Genomic DNA, 25,941 nt, shown 5'->3' on the forward strand with positions numbered 1-25,941 from the left:
CATGTCTGAGCGACTAAGCACGTGTGCAAAATAACCCTGCAGGGAGATGCAAATATTGGTAATATTAATTTTCTCCAGAAAGGAAAACAGACTGGCTATTCCTTCTCCCCTGGAGAAGGAAATGGCAACCCAGTCTACTATTCTGGCCTGAGAAATCCCATGGACAGAGGAGCCTGGCTGGCTATAGTCCATGGGGTTGCAAAGAGTTGGACACGACTTAGCAACTAAATGAACAGCAAAATGGACAGAATATAAAATTCTCCATATTAACCTGTTTTAAGTGTCCATTTCCAGTGGCATTAAGTACATCCACATTGTTGCACCACCAGCAGCATTATCCATCCCTAGAATCTTATTTCATCATCCCTAACTGAAACCCTCACAAAAAGCTGCATTCTGTAAACTCAGTCCTCCAAATAACCCTAGGTGGGCTATATTAGAAAACAGACTCCGTAAGATGAAATAATTTGCCTGGGACAACACAGAGGAGGGACCTCTGCTCTTCCCCACTCCTCAAAATCCTCTGGGCGATGGGAGGGAATCAGCTCCTGGAATGTCGTTGGGGTGAGGGTGGGTGGAGGCTGGCTCCAGACCCTGGCCTCCTGCTAGGTCATCTGGTCCCAAGCCACCAGTGCTACAAGTTCTTTTAGGAAACTTGACAACTCGTGCCATGGTAACCTGTAGGTTACATAAAAGCATTTGACTTGTTGCTACCAGAGAAAGTCTAATTGCCCTTTCAAAGTGGATGCTGCAGAGTGGATGGCGAACATCCATCATCGCTGTGAAAACGTACCCCATGCCTGCTCTCAGATGTGCCTTAGAGTTGGTTCAGCGTGGACAGATTTATTGGCCACCATGTCAGGAAGTTATTATTCAAAGGGCACCTGCATAATGGTACAGCACAAAAAAGGGGGAAAGAATGCCTCTTCTACGTGGATGGAAGGAACCTTCCAGCAGGGTAAGCCAAGCTGAACTGATCAGCCCAAGGATCAGTCTGATCTTATCACCTGGCAGCAGAAAACACTGACGTGAGCTGAGAAGTCTGCCAGAGTCTCCGCCTTTTTAATGACATGCATGATTAAGCAACCCACAATCACACTGACCCTGGCACACATTCTTCCCTCACGATGCTGTGATGTGAGTTATTGCTTTCCACGCTCTCCGTCCCTGTTGGTTTCACTGGTCAGCACTCCCACATCTGTGTGAAGTAATTCCCATTTTTGTTCTCATGTGGTTACTCAGGAGCATCAAACACACCGTAACACCACCCAGCAACCCAGGTTTTTCTTGGATGCCCGCTCTTTTTTTGAGACTCCGAATGTGCATCAGGAATTGAGGGCACTTCATGTTTGATATTGCGTCCATGTTTGTTTAATTATCGTCCCCTTGTCTTACAACATTCAATTTGAAGAACAAAAATAAAAGCAGCTAATCAACTATTCTTCAATTTTTAAAAAATGGAATATTTTTGGGAAAAAAATTGCTAATAATGTCTATAGACAAAACACTTTCATAATTCTTTTGATCACTTTTTTTTTTTTTGGCCACATGGCTTACAAAATCTTAGTTCTCTGACCAAGGTTTGAACCTGCACCCGTGGCAGTGAAATCATGGAGTCCTAACCACTGGACCACCAGGGAACTCCCTAAAATTACATTTAACTTAGGGGAGTCCAGAGCCAATAATTTGAGAGTCTGGTTCTACAATAGCTATATCATCCAAAATGGCAAGAGAGCAAATCTGGGAAAACAAAAGTTTACATTTCTTGATTTTGGGTTCCTATTTCAAAGGACAGAAAGTGAAGTTGTTGGGACTTCGCTTGTGGTCCAGTGGTTAAGAATCCGCCTGCCAATGCAGGGAACATGGGTTGGATCCCTGGTCCGGGAAGATTCCACATGCTATGGAGCAACCAAGCCCCTACACCACAAGTACTGAGCCCGTGCTTCCCAACAAGAGAAGCTACGGCAACGAGAAGCCCTGACACGGCAAAGGGAGAGTAGTCCCTGCTCACTGCAACCAGAGAAAGCCTGTGCGCAGCAACGAAGACCAGAGCAGCCAAAAATAACTTGCTCAGTCATGCCTGACTCTTTGCAACCCCATGGACTATACAGTCCATGGAGTTCTCCAGGCCAGAATACTGGAGTGGGTAGCTGTTGCCTTCTCCAGGGGATCTTCCCAACCCAGGGGTTGAACCCAAGTCTCCCGCATTGCAGGCAGATTCTTTACCAGCTGAGCCATCAGGGAAGCTCCCCAAGATATAACTAATTAAGTATTATTTTTTTTTTTTTAAAGGGAGGCAGTTACCTGGATCCCAATGGACAGGCATCGGTTTTTCTTGAAGTGGTCCTTCTTCCTGTCCTCTGCAGTGACGGTGGCCATGGCGGCGGTGGTGGTGACAGTGGTGGCGTTGTTGCCCATGTGTTGACTCGCAGGCCCGTGGATCTGGGCATTGGCGGCTTCGATGGCGGCTGTCAGAGCCTTCATACTGTCCAGGCTCTCCGTGGAGTTGCTCAGTCCAGACTGGCTGATAATATCCCCTCGCTGGCCCTGTCCGTCCATGTAGGCATCCTGGGCCGACTCTGTGCTACTCTGGGCTGTGATAGAAATGAAAGGTTTCGTGGTAGTTCTGGGTGGGACTGGAGGTGGTGTCTTCTTATATGTTGTAATGCAAGATGACACTGGAAGACAGCGAAAACAAAGACACTGATTTCTGCATGGGTTTTAACTGCTGATACTGTAACTGACACCCGTTGGATATTAGGGCCCATGAAACACATCAAGACATTGAACGTGAAAGCAGGTCTGTTAATAGACTAAGGTCCCTGCTTAGGGGGCAGATGTGGGCCTCCTCTAAGGTGACACCCCCCGCCAAGACTGCAGGAGAAAGAGATGAAAAACACCGGATCTCTGAGGTGGAAGTTTCTGAAACGGAGATTAATATGAACCGACATAAAACAGACAGGACTGGCCATCTGTAGAAATCTTCCCAGGCAACAGGGAACCCTGAGAAATAATGAGTAACACAGATGAGGCCAGGGGCAGTCTGCCTTCTTGGGAAAATATTAACCCCAGCTAACACTGAACAAAGTAACTCATGGAGAAGATTCTGATGGTTCATAAAGAACATTGGAAAAAAAAAAAAAAGAACATTGGAAAAAAGAAGCAAAGAGGTTGTGAGCCTGTGTGTTCTAACCCTGAGAACAGGGCAAAGTGCTGGTGGAGGGGGCTTTGGAGGGGGAAGGAGAGGGGGCTGGGGAGGGGGTGAGCTGAGCACAATGTCATGCTGCTGCTGCTGCTGCTGCTAAGTCGCTTCAGTCATGTCCAACTCTGTGAGACCCCATAGACGGCAGCCCACCAGGCTCCCCCGTCCCTGGGATTCTCCAGGCAAGAACGCTGGAGTGGGTTGCCATTGCCCTCTCCAGCACACTGGCATAACCTCCTGCAAATGGTGTTCACCTGCACTCAGATCCTCCTCCCTTTCTTCCTGCCTTTCTTTTCCTTTCTCTTCCCTCCCCCCCTCCTCCTTTCCTTCCTTCCCTTTTTTGGGTATATGCTCACTATATAAACTTGTGTTCTGAGTTGTGGTGTTGTTTCTGAGAGGGAGGACACTGCACGTGCATCTCCTATTATAAAATATGTAAAATATTGTAAAAATGCACCCGCTAGTAGGAGATCGGACTTCCCTGGTGGCTCGGATGGTAAAGTGTCTGCCTGCGATGTGGGAGACCCGGGATCGATCCCTGGGTCAGGAAGATTCCCTGGAGAAGGAAATGGCAACCCACTCTAGTACTCTTGCCTGGAAAATTCCATGGACGGAGGAGCCTAGTAAGCTGCAGTCCATGGGGTTGCAAAGAGTCGGACTTGACTGAGTGACTTAAATTTCACTTTCACTTAGTGGGAGACCAGCCCTCAGGCAGCCCATTAGGAGCCGGCTCCCTGAAGTGCTGTCCTTCAGGAGATGTGATTAGACCGGGTGCCTGAGTCTGTGCAGCCACCAGCCACCCTGCAAGCATCTGAGGATGACCCCTGGGTCTTGAGGAAGCTGGATACACTATTCTCAGCTTTGCATGTATGGAGCACGATGGAGGAAAACACAGAAATGAAGGAAGTTTCAAAGTGGGAACTAGCCCCTCAGTAAAGAACGAGTCCTTAACCAGCTTTCCACAGACCCCTTAAAAAGTGGTTCAGACTATTGTGTTCCCATCACTTTCTCCCCCAACTCATTCCCAACCCCACCCCAGCCTTTCCCTTTGGGACTGTTGTTAACACTAACACCAAATGCCAGCTAGTTACCCATGGTTCTAGCTGCCACTTGGGCCATCTAGTTGAATGAAATACTTGCTTCAGTATTCAGGGTGTCTCTTGAGATCACTAAAAAAAAAGTGTCCTGTGATGAACAGTGAACAGGAAGATTGATTTTCTCTGTCCTGCTGTTCTGCTGCCCTGCGATTTGGCGTAATTTCCTAACCCATAAAAGACAGGGACAGAGATACTTGACTACTTCCTAGGGGTCGTCTGAGAGTTGAAGGAAGAGGAAAGCACACATGTCACATTTTGGTATCGTGTGCTCTGAAAGCGGAGGCAATGAGAATAATAGACATGTAGCCGCAGATTAGTTACCTGGGGCTGGCAGAGGCTCCCCCAGGAAAACCTTCCATCCGAGCTCTGCGTGAATCACACATCTTTACATTTGAACACAGCTCAGCAGTCTGCACTCCATCCTCCACAGTTTTTAGCTAAGGTACCTGAGAGATAACAGGGCCAGCAGAGGCTCACTGTGGCCAGTGGAGGCAGAGCTGGAACAGGACTAGGCTGGGCTCAGGTTCCCCACGAGCACAGGGAAGCCAAGGGATGCACACAGGTGCATGGTTGATGGCTCCCCTCACTCGACTGATTTTCCTGCACTGTAACCACAAGGGAGCTACCGATTCCCAGGAAGTTTGGAGGGGACAGCACTCAGTGTCACTTACTCATCTGCAGACCAGAGAGGGCGGGACAGGGAGTAACCATCATTGGTGTGTGTTAGTTACTAACACACACTAACACACATTAGTGTGTGTTAGTCACGCAGACGTGTCTGACTCTGTGACTCCATGGACTATTAACTTGCCAGGTTCCTCTGTCCAAGGGATTCTCCAGGCAAGAATACTGGGGTGGGTTGCCATTTCCTTCTCCAGGGGATCTTTCAGACCCGGGGATCAAACTGGTGTCTCCTGCATTGCAGGTGGACTCTTTACCGCCCGAGTCACCATCTGATCTAAGAAACTAGATCATCTTGGGACTTTTATAGTGTGAACTCATTATTTTGTCAAAATCAGTTCTCCACACATTCTGCCCACTGATACACCAACAAAATGAAATGCCACCTTCCAACATCAGATGTCTGATATTCTGAATAATCTTTTGATTGCTTGTCAGCTATCCCCAGTTTCCTTTCAGCATGAATAATCAAAACAGGATAACACAGCCAAATACAGTATCATATCATTTGCTTTGATTTATGTAAAAATCCTGCCGGATGTGATACCTGTGATTTGGGGGGTGGGGAGTGTCTCATTATTCCTAGAGTGATGATGGGGTTGGCTACACTCCCCACAGGGCCAAATGCAACTTGGCGCCACCTAGTGACCATTATCATCTCCTCTTCCATGTCAACAGGAATCATGTCAATGATTCTGGAGGCTGACCACCTGACCTGCCTCCTGAGAAATCTGTATGCAGGTCAAGAAGAGACAGTTAGAACTGGACGTGGAATAACAGACTGGTTCCAGATTGGGAAAAAGGAGTACATCAAGGCTGTATATTGTCACCCTGCTTATTTAACTTATGTGCAGAGTACATCATGAGAAATGCTAAGCTGGATGAAGTACAAGCTGGAATCAAGATTGCCGGGAGAAATATCAATAACCTCAGATATGCAGATGACACTACACTTACGGCAGAAAGTGAAGAAGAACTAAAGAGCCTCTTGATGAAAGTCAAAGAGGAGAGTGAAAAAGTTGGCTCAACACTCAGAAAACTAAGATCATGGCATCTGGTCCCATCACTTCATGGCAAATAGGTGGGGAAACAATGGGAACAGTGACAGACTTTATTTTGGGGGGCTCCAAAATCACTGCAGATGGTGACTGCAGCCATGAAATTAAAGGACACTTGCTCCTTGGAAGGAAAGTTATGACCAACCTAGATAGCATATTCAAAAGCAGAGACATTATTTTGCCAACAAAGGTCTGTCTAGTCAAAGCTATGGTTTTCCAGTAGTCATGTATGGATGTGAGAGTTGGACTATAAAGAAAGCTGAGTGCCGAAGAGTTGATGCTTTTGAACTGTGGTGTGGGAGAAGACTCGAGAGTCCCTTGGACTGCAAAGAGATCCAACTAGTCAATCCTAAAGGAAATCAGTCCTGAATATTCATTGGAAAGACTCATGCTGAAGCTGAAACTCCAATAATTTGGCCATCTGATGTGAAGAACTGACTTTCACACTTTTCCCCTGGTAGTCCAGTGGTTAAGACTTTGTGCTCCCAATGCAGGAGGCCCGGGGTTCGATTCTTCATCAGGGAACTAGATCCTACATGTCGAAACTAAGCATTCACATGCCACAACCAAAGATCCCATGAGACAACGAAGGGCAAAGATGCCTCCTGCAGCAACAAAGACCCAGAGCAGCCAAATAAATATTTAAAAATATATAAAGGGACCTAAATGGTATTTCTTCATTGCCATTAAAAAAGAATTCAATAGACATGGTCTCATGACCCAGGAATATGGATCTCACTAAACCCATTTGTTTGATAGTAAGACTGAGGCTCAGGGCAGGTAACTAACTTCACTGAATCATGCCACTCTCAGATGCTCTGCTGCTGCTGCTGCTGTCGCTTCAGTCGTGTCCGACTCTGTGAGACCCCATAGACGGCAGCCCACCAGGCTTCCCTGTCCCTGGAATTCTCCAGGCAAGAACACTGGAGTGGGTTGCCATTTCCTTCTCCAATGCATGAAAGTGAAAAGTGAAAGGGAAGTCACTCAGTCGTGTCCGACAGGGCTTCAAATCCCATCTCTTCTTGTTCAGCCAAACCACCTGTGTTCATCCGCCTAGTAAACCTTCCCTGAAACACCATGTCCAGTAGAGGACAATGCTCTCCAAGAGGACCTCCAGGAAACTGCTTCTAACTCAGTTGTCTGGGTCTAAGGTCTGGAGGATGACTACATTTGGAGTGGTCAGCAAGGGGTGCCCAGCTGCGACCTTAAAACGCTGCAAAAGAAGAGAAACTGCACAAAACCAAAATATACACGGAAAAATCGCTCCCTTGTTGCAAAATATTTACAGCTTAACGTTTCCAGGCCACCCAGAGTGTGGTGGTCAGCGGTCTGCGACCTGCCGGCCCCACGGTGAGGAGACGGCGATCAGAGGGCTTCGGGCGACTGGGGACGGGGCGCAGGGCTCCTGCGGGGCGGGGGGTGGGGGCGGTGGGGGGTGGGGCAGGGCTTCTGCTGGCCTCTTTCCTGGTTAGTTTTGGCTCAAGGGCTGTGGCCAGGAGACCGATTTCCACCAGAGCCACCCTCCACGTAAACCACAGAAAAGAGTTAAACTTTTCCTCCTTGTTAAGTAGAGAGAAGCAGGCTTGTGTGCGGTGGAGGGGGGCGGAGAGGGATGTGGACAGAGGGAGGGGCGGTGTCATAACTCTTGTAGTCATAGGACTGGCCAGTTGGTAGTTACCAGTGTTCCAGACACTTCCTAATGCCAGACAAATGCCCCAAGCCCCGGCTTGTCTGGCTTCGAGATCTATTCATCCGATAGCAGCCGGGCTTCACCGGGGAAAGCCGACTTCCAGCGAGCCTCCGCGGCTAATCAAACGCAACATTGTTTTCAGAAGGAAAAATGAAAAGGTTTGTTTCAGAGTCAAAGCTTTTTTTTTTTTTTTTAAGAGGCACCCAAGTTGTTTTAACAAGTTGCTACAAACCTTGGGCTTCCTGAGGTGAGGCTGTCGTGCACAGTACATGTTCTGTCCCAAACTCCAAGGAGGCAGGGATCCGAAAATTAGTCATTAAAAAAAAAAAAGCCCCAGGCACTTCATGCCTGGAAATGATGTAAGACGCAGCCACTCCTCTGTTACAACTACAACCAAACTGCTCGGCGATCGCAGCAGCTGCTTTCCAAATGTCAGCGCCCAGCCGGGGCAAAGGGCTGCAGAGCCACCGAGCCCGAGGATTGTGCGCGCTACCTCTGTCGCCCACATTTTCTCCAGGCACTCGCAGGACCCTGGCAACAGGTAACGTGGCAACCTTGGCCTTCTAAACTGGCAAGCGGCAAGGTTACAGAGAACAAAGGGATTTTTCTGAAAGCCAGCTGCATCTCCCTCGCCACCCCCACCCTTCCCTCCGCCCCTTGCCCTTCCCCCGCCTCTCAACTCAAAGTCTGAGAAAACAGAAGTATCGCTCCGGGCAGCTCCGCTCGCGCGCGCCCCCTGGTAACCAAAGCTCGGATCGTTGATGTACCTTGAACTCCGAGGCTGGGCTCCCAGGTAAGCCACGCTGGGACAGGGGACTGGCTTCCCTGGTGGCTCAGTGGTAAAAGAATCCGTCTGCCAATGCAGGGAGACGCGGGCTCGATCCCTGGATCGGGAAGATCCCCTGGCGAAAGATGTGGCAAACCCATTCCAGTATTCCTGCCTGGAAAATCCCATGGACAGAAGAGCCTGGCGAGCTGCATGCAGCCCATGGGGTCCCCAAAAGAGTAGCCCAGCGCCTACTAGGCTAAACAACAGGGGCTGCGTTGGTCTGCTCAAAAAACGCAGAGTGGAAGTCACCACTCAGAATGTCTTGCTTTTTAACTTACCACCTCAACAAAATTTTTTCCCCTTACTGAAAGGTAAGACCTGCGGGTTGAGGTTGCTGGGTTTTTTTCCCCCCTAACCAGCACCTAGGGCAGCAGTGTTTGCTTCCTTGGCAAGGTGCAAAGCTAAAACTGCTGTGGCCTTTTGGTTAGGGGGATGGCTGTGAGGATGAATAGCTGGGAAACTGAGGATTCCTGCTGGGTGGGACTTGCATTTTCCATTTGTGTCTGAATTTGTCGTTAGTTTGCAGGAGACTTTCCAGGTAGAAGCATTTCTAATTCCCATCGCTGGTTTCCGGTTGGTTGATTTGCAAGGATGACTGAAGATTTCCAAGCTGCAGGCCCAGCTTCCAGAGAACTTGCTTTGCAGCACACCGTCGTCCCCCCACCCCCACCCCTTTTATCTGTGTGTGGGGCAAACACCCACGAAAATGCCAAGGGCAGTATTTTCAACCAGCCTTCTTCCTCTCAGGCTCCTCCAAGGTCTCTGATTTGGAGAACTGCAGTTGTGAGCTCCTGGGAGCTCCCGCCCCTCACCCCACTCCTGTCTTGCTCTGGAAATGTTAACGGGAAACTAAGAAAGAGGTTCAGATCAAAGTAACTGTTCCCTTCAGAAAATTCCATTAATTAAGTAAATTAAAGGAAGTTAAATGAGGTTTGGAGGAAAGTCATTTTAGAAGGCCCAGGTCCAGGGACTGAGGTCCAAAGCCTCTAATGTGGACCTTTAATGAAGCTTGGCAACCTGTTAAACACTAGAGAAATTGAGGGTTGCCCTTTGTAAAACCAGTTGTTGCCCAAAATCAATCATTTCAAAGGAACATCTTGAAAGTAGATGGACATTTGGCTAGAGGTTGCCTTGATCATTTAATATTAACGGTTAAAAACAGAGGGCTCTGAGTAAGAATCATTTGACCGGTAACTCAGGTGAGTCACCGCCTTCATAGAACTGGGCACAAAGGTTCCAGGCAGGATGTTGAGAACGCCCGGTTTACTAATTTGCCAGGTGGGGCCGTTGCTTCTAGCAGGGAATGCCTTCAGGATTTCACGGCTCATTTTCCCACCCTCTCCAACAGGTGCTACTGAGTCATCCACGCACACAAGTGACTGCCCCGGCAGTGTCATCTGTTAGGATTAAACTTCCATTTGTTCCATGACTTTATGAAGCGATTTTTAACCACTGAATCAGATATACCACTTCCTCTAGGGCCTAGGGATTTTTTTTTTTTCCTATTTTAATGTCTGTAACATTTTGTGTAGTTTTCAAAATTTGTACCTGCCAGGTCAGCAAGTCTTCCTGGGTTGAATGGACTGCTGACAGGAGGGGAAGGTTTGGGGCTCAAGGTCAGGGTTACAGAATGAAATAAAGTTTCCTGTTTGGGCAGCTGGTCCCCCATTTCCTCAGGCTCCAGCAGACTGAGTCTTGGAAGACAAGAAGCCTGGGAAGCCTGGGGTGAGGATGGTGTCAGGGGTGGAGGACATTTTTCTATTAAGCTCATCACCCAGCTTTCCTTTCTTGTTAGATGTCACTTCTCAGCAACACTTGCCTATATTCTCTGTTAGCTGAATTTTTTTCCCCTTCCAGACTGAGACAGAGTAATTAGTTAAGGATGTAAGGATCACAAGGTCAGGCATTGTTGTCCGTTGTGTTCATGACGACTGCAGTACTTGGATCATGCGTGGGACATAGTGGAATGGTGGTAAATACTTGTTACCTGAAGGAAAGAACAGGGATGAGAAGGGACTTCCTGGAGAAGAAGAAAAAGGGACTAATAATCAGGAAAGCAAGGTCACCAGGATAGAAAGAAAAATGAATACTCAGCAAAGCCAGTCTGTGACCTTGGATGTTGTGACACAACCTCCTGTCACTGATACCCGTTTCTCTTTGGCCTTGTTGAGTGCTGGCCAAGTCCAGCTGTGACTGGCTGACTTTTGACATAGAGTTAGACTGTGAATGGCCCACCTCTATCAGCTGGAAGCAATGAGTCCTGTGGATTATCTTCTGAACTTCCTCCACCCTCTCTGCTGGGCTTTACCCAGGGGCACAAGTAGTTGGCTGTGGAAGGTGCCACACATTCACTGCCCTTGCCCCAGGCAGCTGCCTTTCCTCCTCAGCTCCTTCCACTCCTTTTACTCTTTCAGTTCAGTCCCTAAGTCCTGTCTGACTCTGTGACCCCATGGACTGCAGTACGCCAGCCTTCCCTGTCCTTCACTATCTCCTGGAATCTGCTCAAACTCATGTCCATCGAGTCCGTGATACCATCCAACCATCTCATCCTCTGTCGTCCCCTTCTCCTCCTGCCCTCAGTCTTCCCCAGTGAGTCAGCTCTTCGCATCAGGTGGCCAAAGTATTGGAGCTTCAGCATCAATGAATATTCAGGGTTGATTTCCTTTAGGATTGACTGGTTTGATCTCCTTGCAGTCCAAGGGACTCTCAAGAGTCTTCTCCAACACACAGTTTATTCTTTGGCTCCTCATTATTCCTGGTCTCATTTCATGAGAACTAGTGTCACATGTACAATGGGACCTGAAAAGCAAGAGACACCACCATACAAACAGCCCAGCAGGACTCCCTGCCGTGGGGTTGTGTCTGGGCCATACAGCAGACCTCAGGGATGCCAGCCCCCGCTGGAGAGAGTGACTGATGGGCACCAAGTGGGGGTAGGGTCTCAGGCACACACTGCCCGCTGGTCTCCCTCGAAACAGTGAGCTGGCCATGCAGAGTGAGTGACCTGTCCAAACCAAGTGAGGTCAGGAGTGTCTGCCAGGCTGAGTAAAACTTGTGGTTGAATCGATCAGGAACCTCTGCTCACTGGCCAACTCTCTGGACTCGGGAGAGAAGGTGGAACTCGTGATGCTGCTGCCCTGTGGACACAGCGTCTGGTGGAAGGGCTCAGCCTGGAGCAGAAGCTTTTGCTCCAGACAAACCTGGGGAGACAGACAGGATGTGCGATGAAGCAAAGGAGCAAGAAACTGCCTCCAGCTCGCCTTCTTGCGGGCTGGAGCACGATGAGGAGGAATGATTACTTGTGTCTGCAGAGCAGGGCATGTGAGGGCCTGGTCTGTGCAGTGAGGCAGCTTATTATTCATCCGGCTCCTTTCCTCCTTCCTCCCTGGAACCCCCCTCCTCAAAGGAAAACCAGGAAAGACTGTGGGTTAAATTGTGGAATACCATCTACCAGCTCACTGGGCCCCAGAATGCCAGCGGCCCCTTACTGACTCCCAGATGACAGGATCAGCCTTCAAACGACACCTCATTATCCAGCCATGTCACTGACAGATGAGGACACAGGTCCAGAGAATTTGGCCGGGCCCCAACCTCCCCCCCCAACCCTGTCTCTCTCTGTCCACACCACACAGCAAACACCATCAGCCTTTACAGTGGGGGCGTAAAGGGCCACTTACAGACTGCATTTCCATTTCCACTCTTCAGTGGGGTTTTGGTCATTGCCACCATTGAATAATATCCAAGGAACCCTCCCACACTGTTGGTGGGAATGCAAATTGGTACAGCCACTATGAAGAACAGTATGGAAGTTCCTTAAAAAACTAAAAACAGAACTGCCATTTGATCCTGCAGTCTCACTCCTGGCCATATATCCGGGGAAAGCCATTAAAAAATAAAAATACACCCCATTATTCCTCGCAGCACTTTTTAAAACAGCCAAAATACAGAAGCAACCTAAATGCCACTGACAAAAGGAAAAGATAAGAAGATGTGGTGTGTGTGTGTGTATATATACATATACACACACATATGTGTATGTATATATATGTATATATACACATACACATATGTATATGTATACACACATATACACATATGTATATATATGTATATATATACATACACACATGTATATGTATATATACACACACACACATATACAATGGAATATTAGTTGTGAAAAAGAACAAAATAATGCCATTTGCAGCAACATGGATGGACCTAGATATTATTATACTAAGTGAAGTAAGTCAGTGAAAGACAGTGTCACGTGATATATAGCTTATATGTGGAATCTAATTTCTTTTTCTTTTTTTGGCCATGCCATGCAGCTTGTGGGATCTCACTTCCCTGACCAGGGATGGAACCTGGGCCCATCTGCATTGCAAGTGTCACGCGAGTCTATGTTCCTCGGTTCTTTGTCTCGTCACAACAAAGATTTGGAGCAACGGACGTTAAAGCCCTCGGCGCGTCACAGCTCTCGGGTCTTGGACAAACCGTGCTACAGCTCTTAGGCAAATCAGTGTTACAGCTCTATTTTATTTATAAGATAGGAGGAGAATCCAAGACTTGAAGAGAAGAGAGTGGAGAAGTGCGTGGGGAGGGAGAAAGAGAGAGAGAGAAAGAGAGAGAGTCCGAGAGAAAGCGCTTTGGCTCCTCCTTTTATGTTTTTTCCTCCACCTGGGCCTGCCCTATGCAAATTGGGCTTAGCCAGGAGTGCTGTTTGTTCTGTTTGTTCTGCCTGAAGTCTTCACTCTGGTCCTCGGACCTTCCTTGTCTTTTAGCCACCGCCATTTTGGACTCCTTTTCCCTATTCTACCTACCTAACACAAGTACAGAGTCTTAACCACTGAACGGCCAGAGAGTTCCCTGTGGCATCTAGTTTTTAAAAAATGACACAAATGAACTTGTTTACAAAACAGAAACAGACTTAAAGACATTGAAAACAAACTTAGGGTTACTAAAGGGGAAATATGGTGGGGATACACACGTTCTCCGCCTTGGGTCTGATTAGAACCTGGGTTCTTCCCATCTAAGCCTCCTTTCTCTTCTGTTAAAGAGCTGTCCTGTACCTGGGGCCTTAAGCATCTCCACTGAACCCTCATGAGAACAGTGACTAAAAGCCCTTTTGTGAATCTCTTGGGACTTGCTTGAGACTTGTAACTTCTCAGATTGTAGAAACTGATGAGCGTGACACACCCCGGGAGCATGCGGACGCTAAGGCGTCTGTCTACTGGAAGAGGTGAAATAGTCACGCTGCAAGTAGCTGCCAGGTCAGGTTTTGGTCTCTGGTTTTCAGAACCTCTGGAGGCTTATAGTGGCTCAGTAGTAAAGAATCCACCTGCCAATGCAAGAGACACAGGAGACTCAGGTTTGATCCCTGGGTCGGAAAGAGCCCCTGGAGAAGGAAATGGAGAATTCCATTAACAGAGAAGCCTGGCAGGCTATAGCCCATGGGGTTGCAGAGTCACTGAAGGATGGTGGCCACGACTTCAGGTGCCTCGGGCATCAGAGCCTCCTGCTCCCAGGCTTGTCTGGCCCTGGATAGAACTCTGTCCCAGTCCAGCCCAGGAGGAGGGAGGTGGATAGATAGTGACTGGGCGGTGGTGGGCTTGCCCTGGTGGGCGGGCAAGGTTTCTATATCTTAAAGGAAAAGAGGAATCGAACATCAAATTCAATAGTACTTCTAACAACTTCTCTCTCTCCTTGACCGTGTGGAGTTCTGGATGTTTGTTGGTTTCTCACTGTGTGTGTTTTCACATGCTGTCCTTAGAAACATCTTTTTTTTTTAAATAATGGTGATAGATGCTAAGTCGCTTCAGTCGTATCCCACTCTTTATGACCCCATGGACTGTACCTGCGGGGCTTCTCTGTCCACGAGATTCTCCAGGCAAGAATACTGGAGTGGGTTGCCATTCCCTTCTCCAGGGGATCTTCCCGACCCAGGAATCGAACCCTCATCTTTTGTCTCCTGCATTGGCATGTGGGTTCTTTACCACTAGCGACACCTGGGAAGGGGTACTACTAATAGCGGCTTTTAACTGGCATCTTTCTACAGTGTGGAATGTTATCTTCATAAATTACAGGATGCAGTAGTCTGATGTGTCCTTGGAGATAAACACTCCATATCTGCAAGATTATGTGTGTTCTGTATGTGTTTTGAGTCATCCCTTCCATCACTCTCTTCCCCATTCTCACCCCCTACCCTCAGCTTCGATCTGACTTCAGGGGAAAAGAGATAAAAGTAACATTCTTCACCTTGGCCCACCCTAACATGTCCTGACAGGAGAGTGGTTCTGAGCTAAGTCCAGGCCGGTGCAGCGCTCACTTGATGCAACTCAGGAGTCGACAGAACTGAACGACTAAGCAGAGCAGAGCGCAGCTCAGGACACTTACCTGAACGTTCATCTGCAAGAGCATTCCTCATTCACTAACGCTCTACCCAGGATACAGTTGGAAAATCGTTTACCAAACAGAAGTTTTTATCCCACATTTCCAATCCAAGAGATAACCCAGAGAATCCATGTAAAACAAGCTTGATTTAAGAATAAACCAATGTGTGTCAGTGAACTGCAAACAGAAATACATCAAGCACTAATTTTTAAAAAAATCTAAAACAAGGGTGCATGCACACGTATAGCAGTCCCTTCACTCTTCATCTGAAACTATCACAACACTGTTAATCGGCCAACCTCCAATACGAAATAAAAAGTGTTTTTTTTTTTAATATTAAAAAAGTAAATAAAAGAAGCCCTGAACAGCCTCCTGGTGTAACCTTGGCTAGTAAAGGTGATTCATTTTGATTCTTTTGGATTTCTACTGTCATAGGGGAAGGATTTTTTTTTAATTAATCAATTCTTTGAAAAAAAGCAACTATGCCCACTGCAAAGCTACCAAATGAGAATTTTAAACTATTCTGTGGGTTTTACGTTTGGGGCTGTGGTTAGAATGTCAAGCTCCTGTTATGGGATTGGCTGGCAGTTGCAGTTTACACCATTCATCTGTACATGGCTGAAGTGCAGGAATGCGGAAACCCTGGAGGAAACCACCAGAGCTGGTCTTTGGATCAAAATTAACTACCAATAATGAGTTAGGAAATTGATCCCAGTGAAGGGAAAGCATCTTAATGGCCACTCAAAGGTTCAGCCCCTTTCAGTTGCTGATAACCTTTTCACATCTCCAGATAAAAGGCAGTCTTGTCACCCCCAGGCACCTGGCTGCGAGGTAATAAAACGGTTACCTTATCTTCTAAGGGTGGGGTTAGTCCAACCTCAGCCCGAAGTAATTACAGTAAACTGAAATTGCCTGTCATTTACAAAAAAGGGGGAGGGAAAGGCCTAAGTCGGAGGAGATGTTTGTCTCACCCTCCCTGGATTTTAAAAAAGAAAGGGAACAAAACAGCCAAAAGTCTTCCAGGGAGTTAAGAAAAACAGCCCGGTGTGGCTGCCGGCTCCTGGGGGGTCAGGATGGCTGCCGGCTCAGGTCCCCGTGAAGACCTGAAAAAGAGGCTCAAGCTGATGAAAATCCGAGCAATCTTCTTAGGAGCCGTCCTTTCTAAATGTAAATGCCTGAGAGACAGAGCCCTGCCAGGGAGGGGAGGAAGTCCCAGCCACGCTGAGTGACTCATCCAGTGCTGTTAGCTCCGGCAGTTGGATAAAAAGTTCCAGGGAAAGCAGCAGCAAATCTACTTTAAATACTAGCACAGAAAGGAAATTCCTCTCTTTCAGGCCGAATGCTGTCCACACAAAAGAGCTCCTGTCGACATCTCATTTACAGTCCCCCCCAGGACACCGACAGGACCATTTCAATAAACCCGGCTCAGAAACACCTATTGTTCAAAATCTTCAACTAGCCACAGGCTACCACCCCTCCCTATTGTTTTGTAAAAGAAAAGATTTAGAAGGAGCCAGATTGGGACTCTGGAAAGCCCTGAAAAGTGGAAGGAAAAAAAGCCCCTTTGACCTGATGCTGTCGGAGAGCGTGCGTGAAGAATAAAGTTAATGGATTTTCATTTTTCACAAGAAGTGCATAAGCAACGCCTGCTCCCTTCCTGAATTAGCGATCGGGGGTTCTAAAACTGCTGCCAACTTTGTAAAGCAGTTAGCTCCTGCCAACGGTTTGCTACATGAAAAGTCAGAGGCTATACTTACCCTGTTCTCAGTCTTAGAAAAGCTGGTGGCAGCCACAGCAAAGAACCAGGTGAGACTTTGATCTGGGTTACTTCCTGGGGATGTGAGCTTGCCTGTTCTTTCCAAGTAGAATTTTGAGGCTCGCTGCAGAGCTCCCCCAGGAATGATTTCTTCCTTTAAAGTGCCACCATTTTGCTCCCTCTTTTAGTAAAACTTGACCGTTTTCTGGAGTTACATAATTTCATCTTTAGATGGTTTTTCTTCAGATAGAACTCAAATGATTTTCTTTAGGTAGACCTCAAATGAAGGGCTACACTTGTATTGACCAAACAAAATGGCTTTTTTTTTTATCCCAAACACCCTTTACCCTCCAGGTAGATTCTTCAAGCTAACATCCCCCATCTTAGCCAGACACGTTTTCATACAAGTTCAAGCCACAACCTCTTAATTCCTTTGGGTCCTAACCCTCCTCTCTCTTAAATCCTTCTGGAATCTTTCCACCTCCTACAATCCTCCTTTCTGCTTTCCTGGATCCTGTTATCTCCTCTCTGGAGGATGACAGCCAAAATTCCTACCTCGAGGTGCCTCAGACTACCAGGTGTGACTTATTAATGGGTCATGAGTCAATTGAGGTGGGTCCTGCAGTTTCACCATTAAAAAAAGAAAGAAAAAAAAATGGAGTGGATTAGAAAACTTAAGAGTGCATCAAACAAAGGCAGTCAGTTCGGTTTTGTGGGTACATCCCGGGTTAGCACGTAAAATGTATCTTGTTTGTCCAAAGAGCTTGAGAAATATTTTTTCTAATCAGTCTCACTGAGTCTGTCTGCTCCTCGCCTCCAAACTACTGTACGTGCTCCGAGCAGCAGGGGGAGATTCTGAATGGATCCAGCTTGACAGTTCTGCCCTCGGGATAAAGAGCAGCGTCCAGGGCTTTGGACTTTAGCTTCTCATCTTTAAGGTCTCAGAACTCCACATCCCCTTGACAGCTTTTACCTTTAGATGTTCGAGCCTCGAGCTCCCTGGCCTCTGCAGATGGAATTTCCCTGCAGGAACTTGCTGCTCTCTTTCTCCTTCATGTACCAGCTGGGGTGTCACCTCTTACATGAAGGCTTCCGGAAGTCCTCCTAAATGCCTTCTCTTAGTTCTCATAAGAACACCTCACTTTTTATCTGACAGAGCACTTACTACATCATGATTATCTTCAGTTCTTTACTGGACTTTAGGTTCCAAGGGGGTATCCCGTAAATATTTGGAGGGGGGTAAATATTGTTCATAGAATGTGTCACATCTTAGTTCACATTTTTTTCCTACAAACCCATTTGGATAGTTATTATAATGTATAATATCTATTTCTCAAGGCCTTAGTTTTCATTCTTTGACACTGAAGTCTCTTGTTCATTTGCTCTTGAAACACAACCTAATTAATTTCTAAATTCACTGGACTCCTTTTAAAAATCAAAATGTTAATAAAACACGGGGGAAGCTGTTGGCCTTTTGGCTGGTCACTCACCCTCTCTGAGTCCCAGATCGTGAGGAGCAGAGCTCCATGATCTCTAAGATCTCTTCCCTTGAACTTTCTGAGGACCAGAGAGGTTAAGTAACTTTCCCAAAGTCATATGGCTCTCTGGTGGAAGGGTACTGTTTGTCTTTCAGTAGATTTTTAACAGCATGCAGCAAGCAAACCATTTACCCAGAAACCAGTAGTGCCCCTAACATGTGTGCCTGAAAGAATCAATAAAAATAAAGAAAAAGAGGGCTTAAAAAAAACAAAACCCAATAGCATTCATAACAGATTCCTGCCCAGGCAGGTTCTAGCATTTCTAAAAGCGGCTTTGCTCTTGTTTGCTATTAGATACAGAAACGTTCAGATTTCCTTTTAAGAATTGAAAGTGCAGGGGCTTCCCTGGTGACCCAGTGGCTAAGACTCTGTGCTCCCAATGCAGGGGGCCTGGGTTTGACCCTTGGTCAGAGAACTAGATGCCACATGCCACAATTGAGACCCAGTGTAGCCAAATAAATATTAAAAAAGTGAAAGTGCAAAATTAAACTCTTGTTCATCCTGACCCCTTGCAGGGGCTGCTTCGAAGAGGACAGACAGAGCCTTTCTGAACGTGCCAACGTGAGCATTCTAGTGGCTTTTCTAGAGCTGAAGCCCCCGTGTCCTGACCTGATGTAACTCTGAGGACCAAAGCTGTAAACCAAAGCTGTAACTCACCAGGTTGAGATTCAGCCTCAGTTCCTGTGCCCGGTTCCCCATTCCTCCCAACCAGAACTACCCCACAGACCTGGCTCTCAAGGATATACTTGTGTTCTTTCCTCAGTTACAGAGCTGGGGGGTTAGACCTGCAGAAAGTCAACAAACCAGAAATACACCCCTTTAGGGAAAAAAAGAAAACAATGATAATTCTTCCCCTCACCCATGTTATGTGCCATGTTTGACTCTAACTCAACCTATATATTTATGTGTTGCTTTTCCCCCCTCTAAACGGACTGGCAGTAGCTTGCCTTCATTTGACAGAAAATTTGAAGTCACTTTCGACTGCAACTCTAGATAAACACATTCAGCACTAAGTCATGATAACCAAGTGGTGGTCTGTGGATGATTCTTACTTTATTCTTTGGGCTTCTCGGAATTTTCCAATTAAAAAAACAAAACAAAACAGTGAACAGGCATTACTACTATAATCACAAAAAAGTACAAATGTCAGAATGAAAATTAGGTACGCTAATATTTCTTCACTGCTGAGGCCTGATTAAATAGTTTTACTATATGTGGTTTTGTCTATTTTGTCTTTTTTTAAACCATTTGTTTTTTGAAGGAAATTTTATACAATTGCCACATTAAAAAAATAATGAAAACCTCTTAACATTATTATTTTACTCATATTTTAAAAGTAAGGAACATGTACCTGTGAGACAGCCAAACACTGGCATATAATTCCTCTTCCACCTGGCTGCAGTGTATATCAGGCTTTCCAGCTGGCAATTGTTGTAAAGAACCCGCCTGCCAGTGCAGGAGACGAAGGAGACCTGGCTTTGATCCCTGGGTGGGTAAGATACCCTGGTGGAGGGCATGGAAGATTTCCATTGACAGAGGAGCCTGGCAGGCTACAGCCCATGGGTCGCAGAGTCGGACTTAACTGAAGCATGTATGCATGCAGTGTATATTTTTAGCCTCTCCCGACATTTTCACAACTAACAACTTTTTGGCCACCCCAACATTCAGAATTCCATCTTTTTTCATGCCTTTATACCTGTGGCAGGTGTTGTTTGCTTTCTTTTAACCACCCTCCTTGCTAACTAGGCATGCATGACTTTTCAGGGAGGTAGACCCCTCCCTAGATGTGAAGGCTCAATCTTCTCTGTTCTGCAAGATGAAGGATGAGAAGGGAATTCTCTTGCAAGTGCTTTGTTGAAAGTTAACCTCCTTTTTTTTTTTAACAGTGACACAAGTCAGTGACATCCCTTTTCTTCCGCTGGACATTGTCATCAGTGAGAGACACCTTGAACTGTGGCTGCCATCTGGGGACCACAAGGAGTCTCTGCTCCAGAAGACAGAAGATGGCAAGAAGCTGGTTTTGTATATTCATTGGCTGCCCTGCCTCTAGACTTGCTGTGATCGGAGAAAATGAATGCCTTTAACATCTGAGTCACTCTAATTTTACTCCCTTTTATTGATTTACTAATTGATCTGTTTGCCTGGCACTTAGGCAGTGACTTAACAGATGCTAAGCATCCTTCCTGGCTTGGGAAACTGTTCATGCTTCAGGATTCACTTCCTTTGTGTTCCGTGAGCACCTCCTGCCTATCTTTCCTGTAGAACTCATCACGCTCTGCTTGTTCCGATCCTGTGCTGATGCTTTGGGATGAGAGCAGAGAGAAATTAGTGATAAAGTAGGTCTTTGTTTCCTGCTCCACTCACATGTTGGCGTAAATGATTTTGTTTGGCAAATGTGATGACACAAGAGATCACCAAATCAGGTCATCTCTATTTCAGAGATGTGCTCAGCTGTGGTGGCCCAGCTTCCTCTAGTGGTGCTTAAAGATGACCAGAGCTAGTCCAATCCTGACTTGCCAGTTACTGGATGAAGGACTTCAGATGACTCATCTCTCACCCCATTTCCTTATCCATTGAGTTAGGGTGATGGCATCGATGACCTCACAGTGTCATGAGACAGATGATGTAGTTTTTTTTTCCCTCCATTTATTTGGGGGCACCAAGTCTTAGTTGCAGCATGCATAATCCAGTGCCTTGACCAGGGTTTGAACCCAGCACCCCTGCATTAAAGAACATGGAGTCTAACCCACTGGACCACCCAGGGGAATCCCAATGATATAGTTGATATCAAGAAAGAGGATTTGGTGTGGCACTAACATCTCAGACATAGGAAAAGTGATAGTCGCTCAGTTGTGTCCGACTCTTTTTCAACCCAGTGGACTGTAGCCCGCCATGATCCTCCATCCATGGAATTTTCCAGGCAGGAAATACTGGAGTGGGTAGCCATTTCTTCCTCCAGGGGATTGTCCCAACCCAGGAATCAAACCTGGGTCTCCTCCACTGCAGGCAGATGTTTTACCTTCTAAGCCACCAGGGAAGCCCCACAAACACAGGAAGGAGGCTCTTTCTTCTTTCCTTCTATGTTATTTGATACAACACAATTCCAGTATTGCAAAAACCATCTTGAAACTTCCCTGAGGAGGTTTTACTGGAGCAGGGAGATCCTACCCTTTTCAGACGTTGGGGTTTCTCCAGCATAAAGAGTCCTACGTGGACATCCCAAGTGCGAGAGGGCACACTTCCAGACGGCTGTCCCTAGTGCTCACTGTTAAACTTTCTTCTAGTCCCTCTGGTCTCAGCTCATAAATCCTCTCTTTAGAGAGGCCTTCCTTTACCACTCAGCTTCGAGCAGCCCCATGCTCTGCCCTCCCAGCCCTGGAGCCATCCACTGAGAGGAGGAGATGCAAAGAGAAAATAAAAATGTCCTGTGAAAGTCTTGCGTCTTCGCTAAGCTCGAGCCCTCCCCTCTGGTGGGGGCTTGTGGCCTGCCTGGTCCATTTTTATCAGCTTTGCCCCACTGCGCCCCATTCCCAAGTGGGCTCCCCAGGTGGTGCAGTGGTAGAGAACCCACCTGCCAATGACCAGCGAAGGAGACGCAAAAGACTCAGGTTTGATCCTTGGGTTGGGAAGATCCCCTGGAGAAGGAAAAGGCAATCCACTCCAGCATTCTTGCCTGGAGAATTCCATGGACAGAGGAGACTTGTGGGCTACAGTCCATGGGCTCACAAAGAGTTAGACACAACTGAGCACACACACACACACATATGCCCCATTTCCACCCTCTGAAGCTTCCACCTCCTGAAATCACATGGATGACTGGCCCCGGCCTCTGTTGTCTCCTACCTTGGAAAATGCAGACATTGCAATGAATTTCTGAGGTCTTGCAGGATGGATCCCCATCAGTGATTAAAACTTTTTTCCTACTTTCTATATTACCACTCAGTTCGTAAAAGACGAAAACAGACAAACCAAAGACACTTTCAAGTATGTTTTCGTTTGCGCTCATGGTCAACATGATTGACTTCCAGCTAGAGAGGATTGGAGGGCAGGATGTGCATGGGACCAGCTCACTTTAAGTTCAAGTGCTTGAGAATTTAAAAGCACAGACCCTCTCCAAGCTCTACTTAAGGCTAGTCAACTAAATTTCCCTAGTTTGCCATAGTAATTAGGTAGGATACTAGTCCTAAGATGATGCACTTAAATTACTAAAAACCTATCAAATAGACAACAATAACTTTATCTGCTTTCAATGCCTGAGAAGCAATCGTGCATGACATCTCAGAATATGTTTGGGAGGCAGGCCTAAGGAAGGCTATTTAATCTGTTCAATCATCAGTTGTTGTTGTCTTAACTATGTGAAATAAAGATAGTAACCCCTGCAGGGTTGTCGGGAGGATGAAATGAAGTAATATTTGAGAAATGCTAAGAATCTTGCCTGACACATAGTAAGTGCTCAATTAATAGTATACGGCTTCCTAGGTGGCCCAGTGGTGAGAATCTGCCTGCAATGCAGGAGATGTGAGTTCTATCGCTGGGTTGGAAAGATCACTTGGAGTAAGAAATGGCAACCCTCTCCAGTATGCTTGTCTAGGAAATCCCATGGACAGAGGAGCCTGGCAGGCTATAGTCCATTGGATTTCAAAGAGTTGGACACGACTTATTGACTAAACAACAACAACATCAACTGTTTCAAAATGGAAATCTGTCTTGTCTTAGCAGCTAGTAAGCCGGCAGTACCGCTGCTCCTGCGTAGAAGGCCTGCGAAACTCTGAAGCTATACTTGAACACAGATGTGGTCCAATGATGCCATCTCATCTCCTTGGCAACCAGATGTCTCAGTTGTCTAATCTGGTGCCAGGTAGGTGGTAGGTGACAAAACAAACTGAATCTTAGGTTAAAACTCTGTCATTCAATACATCCACCATCTGTTGCTCCTATTACAGATACACACAAAAATTCTGATTTCATGTGACCTTTATATTCACAGTTTTAGTGAGAAAAGTACAAACACTGACCACATCAGACACGTTTTTATTTTTAGTTACTCCCCAGATGTTTACCTGAGCTAAAAATAAGCAAAACAACCAAAGCTTTTCTACTAAACATGTCTCGAAGGCTCTCATTTTAGTCCATTTTCCTATTGCTCACCTAAGAGGGATTAGGAAGTATGTTGTCAAAAAAATTTTTTTGAGCTTAAGAGAATGGTTGCTCGTGCTTTGTGGCTCAGTCATGTCCAACTCTTTTCTACCCCATCGACTGCAGCCCTCCAGGCTCCTCTGGCCACAGGATTCTCCAGGCAAGAATACCGCAGTGGGTTGCCGTTTTCTTCTCTAGGGGACCTTTCCCTCCCAGGAATTGCATCCGTGTCGCTTGCATTGTGTACAGGTGGCTTCTTTACCACCGAGCCACCAGGGAAGCGGAAGGTGGAAATGGTTGGAAGAGAATGGTTGGCAGCACTTTGTCAGTGATACTGGATATAAAATGAACACAAGCATTCTGCAGAAAGGAGTAACAGAAGCAGTGTTGGCTGAAAGGGCCCAGTGCCTGGTACACTTAGGAAGTATGAATTAATGAAGTATGAATTTAAGTATGAATGGAGCCAAAGTCCTTGGAATTCCAGGTCCATCAATGAGTAGGTCTGTGATCTAGGGCAATGTACATCACTGCTTCATGTTCTTTTTAACGACACTCTGTAGAACGGGACAATAACTATAAAATGACTGTTAGAGTGAACGCTGAGGAGGCGGAGCTTGTAAAAGCCCTTTGGTAATTGCAAAGGTTCTGGGCTGAGGTTACAGTAGAAGGAGCACAGGTCATAGTACTAACAGTTACTTTTTTGGCAGCCAGCTGAGTAATGTTTCCAAACTGTATTTCTTCCTGGAGCAGCATAAACTCAACTGGCCTTTGACTGAAACGGAGTTGGGATTCTGCAGATACCAGAAGTTGGGATTCTGCAGATACCAGAAGGTGTTCTATAAAATTTGCACAAAATTGCAAGTCTCAGCCAAGTAAGATGGGGAAAATGCTGTAAAAATTAATAGGGCCAAAGGGAATGGTCTCTAATCACTTAGTCACAAACGTCTCCTCTCCACGGCCCCCCAAACACTCATAATATTTGATGTAAAAATAACACGGCAACAAATAGGTATAATGAAAAGGAACGATTCTTCCAAAACAGCTCAGGTTGAAGCTAAGTAGATTTTTAAGAGTGATTGGAGTCAAACATATCTTGGAGAGGAGATAGAATATAACTTTTTAAAATGATGCACACATACAGTTGTTAATTTCAGTGGTTTTTGGGTCCATGAAGAAGAGAGTTGGGACTGGTTGGTCTAATGTTACCCCTGTAAGGGCCTGTTTGGGGTCTCTATTTTCTTGGCTAGAAGTTTTCCTCTAGAGAGAGTTCAGAAGCTTTGAATAACTAGGCTCTCGAAGGACCTGGTTCGAATGTGGAGCAAGGAAGAAAGCAGAGTCACAGGCAGATCATCTGCTGGGGGACTGGCCTTGGAAATATCCAGGGGAGGAGAGAAAACATCCGAGGGAGATTTTGGCCAGTGGAGGAGTTTGGGGGAGAGATAAAAAGTCTGGGCACTTGGAAAGGGAGGCAATGGGCAAGGCGAGGGCAAGAAAATATTTTTCATTGCTTTGTCTGGGGCAGAGGCAGCCCTGAGCTTAACCGTGAAGCAGGTCAAATTGCATGTGGTTTTCTCTCCCGAGGCCACCGGAGACCCACCACTGCCATGCTCTTCCCCTGCTCACTCAATTCCAAATTTACCAGGCTGCCCCAGTTCCTGAAGTATTTGCTCCTTGGAAGATAAAAATCTAGTGAGTCCAATAAAATAATGCACTGGAGGATGGCAAGGATTGCATTTTTAAAAGAATTCTTGCAAACAGATCCTTCCTCCAGAGTAATAAATATGTGTTTAAATAGAGGGCGTCTGTAAAGTCTGCCTAAATTCCAAGTAAGGTCTAAATTGGGAATTTCTGACAGTTAATAGACCTACACCAGCAGTAAACGCCTTTCAGTGACTCTCAAATCATAATTAAGCCTGGAAGGAGAAGAACTGTTATAGGCATAGAATTGTGCTAAGTACCTTTTACATACGATCATCATTCCTTTTTTATGGGCTTTCCAGGTAACGCAGTGGGAAAGAATCCACCTGCTAATGCAGGAGACGCAAGAGACTCGGGTTCGATCTTTGGGTCAGGAAGATCCCCTGAAGCAGGAAGTGGCAACCCACTCCAGTATTCTTGCCTGGGAAATCCCATGGACAGAGGAGCCTGGCGGGCTACAGTCGATGGGGTCTCAAAGAGTTGAACACAACTGAACACACACACACACACACACACACACCCCATTACTTTTTACAGGTTTGGAGACCCTGGTGAACTTCAGAGAGGCTGGTAACCTGCCTGCAGCCAATATCATACTCCAAAGGTGGCTAAAACAATATTGTCCATCTAACACGGTCTTCTAGAACAGGGTCAGGAAACTTTTCTATAAAGAGCTGTACGGTGAATATTTTTGGCTTTGCAGACCACATAGTATCTGTCCCAAACACTCAACTTTGAGTCTGTGGCAAAGCCACAGACAAGATATAAACACATGGACATGGCTGCCTTGGAGAGGTGAGCCTGGTTTGGTCCAACGGTCATAATTTGCCAACCCTACTCTAGAACTCTGCCACTTCCCATCA

The 25,941-nt window shown here is 46.4% G+C and overlaps 1 protein-coding gene and 1 long non-coding RNA gene across 4 annotated transcripts in view; one reads left to right on the forward strand and one right to left on the reverse strand.

Annotated features, from left to right (window-relative positions):
- Positions 1–25,941, reverse strand: part of DLGAP1 (DLG associated protein 1) — a 678,150-nt gene that overhangs the window by 50,558 nt on the left and 601,651 nt on the right. For both annotated transcript variants that reach the window (XM_070361550.1, XM_070361551.1), the window contains one exon: positions 2,305–2,678. In XM_070361550.1, the coding sequence (XP_070217651.1) occupies positions 2,305–2,678 (374 nt within the window). The remainder of the gene's footprint in view (positions 1–2,304; positions 2,679–25,941) is intronic.
- Positions 8,053–15,319, forward strand: LOC138985357 (uncharacterized). Of its 2 annotated transcripts, none has more exons than XR_011462428.1 (3): positions 8,053–8,521; positions 8,594–8,868; positions 12,889–15,319. It is a non-coding gene; the product is annotated as an uncharacterized lncRNA (long non-coding RNA). The 2 variants fall into 2 exon arrangements; XR_011462429.1 differs by lacking the exon at positions 12,889–15,319 and adding an exon at positions 9,077–12,879.

The sequence above is a fragment of the Bos mutus genome, chromosome 24 (assembly GCF_027580195.1).
Source record: "Bos mutus isolate GX-2022 chromosome 24, NWIPB_WYAK_1.1, whole genome shotgun sequence".
NCBI classification, from domain to species: Eukaryota; Metazoa; Chordata; class Mammalia; order Artiodactyla; family Bovidae; genus Bos; species Bos mutus.